The following is a 3,565-nucleotide window of genomic DNA, read 5'->3' on the forward strand; positions in this document are numbered from 1 at the left end:
CTGGGTGACAGAGTGAGACTCCAACTAAAAAAAAAAAAAAAAGATAGAGGGAAAAAAAGAAAAAGAAAATACTATGCCATTTTATATTAGAAACTTAAACATCCTCAAATTTTGGTATCCACAGGGGTCCTGGAACCAACCCCCTGCAGATAATAAAGGATGGCTATACTGAGTCTCCTTTTGGGGTAATACAGATGTTTTGGAAGTAGATAGGGGTAATAGTGGCCCAACATTGTGAATATACTAAATGCCATTGAGTTGTTCTTTTTAAAAAATTTTTGCTAAAGACAAGGTCTTGCTATGTCATCCAGGCTGCAGCATAGAAGCTAGTCACAGGTGCAATCGTGGTACACTACAGTCTCCAACTCCTGGGACTAAAGGTATGCACCACCATACCCAACAAATTATTCATTTTTATATGATCAACTTTATGTTTTGTGAATTGTACTTTAATAAATAATAGAAGGGCTGGATGCAGTGGCTCACACCTGTAATCCCAGGACTTTGGGAGGCAAAGGCAAGAGGATTGCCTAAGCTCAAGGGTTTGAGACCAACCCGAGCAATATGGCGAGACTTCATCTCTACAATGAATCAAAAATTAGCTGGGCGTGGTGGCGCACGTCTGTATTTCCAGCTACTTGAAAGGCTGAGGTGGAAAGATTGCTGAGCCCAGCAGGTCGAGGCTGTAGTGGTCGTGAGCATGCCACTGCACTCCAGCCTGGGTGACAGACTGAGACTCCTACTCAAAAATAATCACAACAATAATAATAATTAATAGAAGTAGAGGTAAGGCAAAAATCACATCAGTGGCACAAAAATGACCCTTATTTTTACTGTTATTTATTTATTTATTTATTTTGATTTGGAGTCTCACTCTGTCGCCCAGCTAGAGAGCAGTGGCACAATCATAGCCACCACAGCCTCAACCTGCTGGGCTCAGGTGATCCTTCCACTTCAGCCTTCCAAGTAGCTGGAACTACAGGTATATGCCACCACGCTCAGCTAATTTTTGGATTTATTGTAAAGACGAGGTCTCACCATGTTGCCCAGGCTGGTCTCGTATCCGTGGGCTTAAGCAATCCTCTTGCCTCAGCCTCTCAAAGTGCTGGGATTACAGGCATGAGCCACCGTGCTGGCTGATTTTTATTTATTTTTTATGGAGATGTTGTCTTGCTATGTTGCTCAGGCTGGTCTTGAACTCCTAGACTCAAGCAGTCCCTTCTGCCTCAGCCTCTCAGAGTGCTGGAATTACAGGTATGAACTATCACACTCAGCCAAAAATGGCCCTAAGTTTTAAAATGCTTTTCTAACTTAGCAGGAGTCATATGTGAGGGAAGAACAGCAAGAGATCTGCATGTGATATATACAGACTCATCAATAAGGGTCAGGTGTTTTTGGATCTTTTTAAAGAATTATTGTTATTTGGAGAGATGAGATCTCACTATGTTGCCCAGGCTGGTCTCAAATTCCTAGGCTCAAGCAATCCTCCCACCTCAGCCTCCCAAAGTTCTGGGAATACATACGTGAGCCATCACACCCGGCCAGTTAGTATTCAGGTCTTAAAAATCGTTCCGTGAATTGTTCCAGAGGATGAATTGTGTGATTATTCTTTTTTTTTTTTTTTTTGAGTCAGAATTTCACTGTCTCTCAGGTTGGAGTGCAGTGGCACGCTCATGGCCACTATAGCCTTGACCTACTGGGCTCAGGCAATTCTTCTGCCTCAGTCTTCCAAGTAGCTGGAACTACAGGCATGCACCACCATGCCCAGCTAATTATTCTTGAATGAAAGACCCCCAAGACGAGAAATGAAATATACACTGTGTCTCATTAAGTGTCACTTTCTAGAGCTACACTCCATCCCACTTTTTGGTGGCAGCATTTGTGAACTCTGTGGCTCCTCTAAAGGACCGTCCTCCTGGACTTAACTGTGGATTTGTTTTGCCTTCCAGCGGGCCCAAGCGTTATGACTGGACCGGGAAAAATTGGGTATACTCCCACGACGGCGTGTCCCTCCACGAGCTGCTGGCCACGGAGCTGACAGAGGCCTTGAAAGCCAAACTGGACTTGTCTTCCTTGGCCTATTCTGGAAAACACACCTGATGCTCAACCCCATTTCAAAGACTGAAAGTTGTCGGCCGGGATCCCAGCCTCGTGCTGCTGCTGAGGTCTGTTTGATCCCATTCCTGCTTTCGAGGACTGTTGCGTTGTGTGTAACAGCTCTGTGAAAAGAATGTGTTGTCTCCCATCCTGCCCCCAAGTTCTGAGTTTTAATTTCTACAGAGGTTTTTTTTTATTTTATTGTCTGATTTCCTCTCTCATATCATATCCCTTATCTTTTACAATGTCTTAATATAATAACCTTACCTCCCAAAAAAGAAGGAAAAATTCTACAAGGAGAAATGAATTGTCTTCTCTTCATTCTTTGAAGAATTTGCTGGAAGAGCGGCTGGCAATCTCACCTTTCTGTCTCAAAATGAGACTCACTAAAGGACAGCTTGTCAGTGTTCCCAGGTCTCTTTCAAAGTGTAAGCGCTTCTGAGAACTCTAGCATTGAACTGTCAAAAGCAACTCAGATGGCGCAGTAGCTCACGCCTATAATCCCAGCTCTTTGGGAGGCCCAGGAGGGAGGATTACTTAAGCCCAGGTGTTCGAGACTAGCCTGGGCAACATAGTGAGACCTTGTCTCTACAAAAAAATCAAAAAAAGTATCCAAGCATAGCAACATGCTCCTGGAGTCTCAGCTACTCAGGAGGCTGAGGCAAAAGGATTTTCTGAGTCCAGGAGGTTGAGGCTGTGGTGAGCCTTGACCATGAAACTCAGATGGGAAGATCATCCCCTATGTGTGCTTGGTGCCTGTCAGAGTGTGGCCTGCACCTGGTTATCCAGGGAGACCTGGGACTGTTTCTGCCACATATCCATATATTTGTGTGCACACATGTGTGAATGTGTGTGCTTTTTAATCTTAAGGGTCAATATAGAATCAGTTGCAGCATGAGTCTGAGAATGCACACAAAAAAAGAAACTTCCGGGCCAGGCTCAGTGGCTCAGCCTGTAATCCCAGCACTTTGGGAGGCCAAGGTGAGTGGATTGCCTGAGTCCGTGGGTTCGAGACCCGCCTGGGCAACTTGACGAGAACTCATCTCTACAATAAATCAAAAAATGAGCCAGGCATGGCAGCGCACGCCTATAGTTCCAGCTACTTGGAAGGCTGAGGCGAAAGGATCGCCAGAGCCCAGCAGGCTGCGGTGGCTGGGAGCAGCCACTGCACTCCAGTCTGGGCGACAGAGTGAGACTCCAACTCAAAAAAAAAAAGAAAGAAACTTCCCAAAGACAAGAAAGGGAAAGAAAGTCATTTCCTAAGTTGAGTAGTATAGTATAATAAACAGGGCATTCGGCCGGGCTCAGTGGCTCAGCCTGTAATCCCAGCACTTTGAGAGGCTGAGGTGAGTGGATTGCCTGAGCCCGTGGGTTCAAGACCCGCCTGGGCAACTTGATGAGACTTCATCTCTACAACAAATCAAAAATTAGCCAGGCATGGTAGCGCGCGCCTGTAGTTCCAGCTCTC

At 45.4% G+C, this 3,565-nt stretch overlaps 1 protein-coding gene across 1 annotated transcript in view; it reads left to right on the plus strand.

The window, feature by feature from the left end:
• The window catches only part of LOC103257959 (frataxin, mitochondrial), a 33,440-nt gene extending 31,051 nt beyond the window's left edge, over nucleotides 1-2,389 (plus strand). Inside the window, exon 6 of the mRNA XM_021711193.1 lies at nucleotides 1,950-2,389. Within this exon, the coding sequence (XP_021566868.1) occupies nucleotides 1,950-2,100 (151 nt within the window). The 3' untranslated portion in view covers nucleotides 2,101-2,389. The remainder of the gene's footprint in view (nucleotides 1-1,949) is intronic.
• The last annotated feature ends 1,176 nt before the right edge of the window (nucleotides 2,390-3,565 follow it).

This window comes from Carlito syrichta, unplaced genomic scaffold (genome assembly GCF_000164805.1).
Source record: "Carlito syrichta isolate Samal-C Ts95f unplaced genomic scaffold, Tarsius_syrichta-2.0.1 Scaffold301910, whole genome shotgun sequence".
In the NCBI taxonomy this organism is placed as follows: domain Eukaryota; kingdom Metazoa; phylum Chordata; class Mammalia; order Primates; family Tarsiidae; genus Carlito; species Carlito syrichta.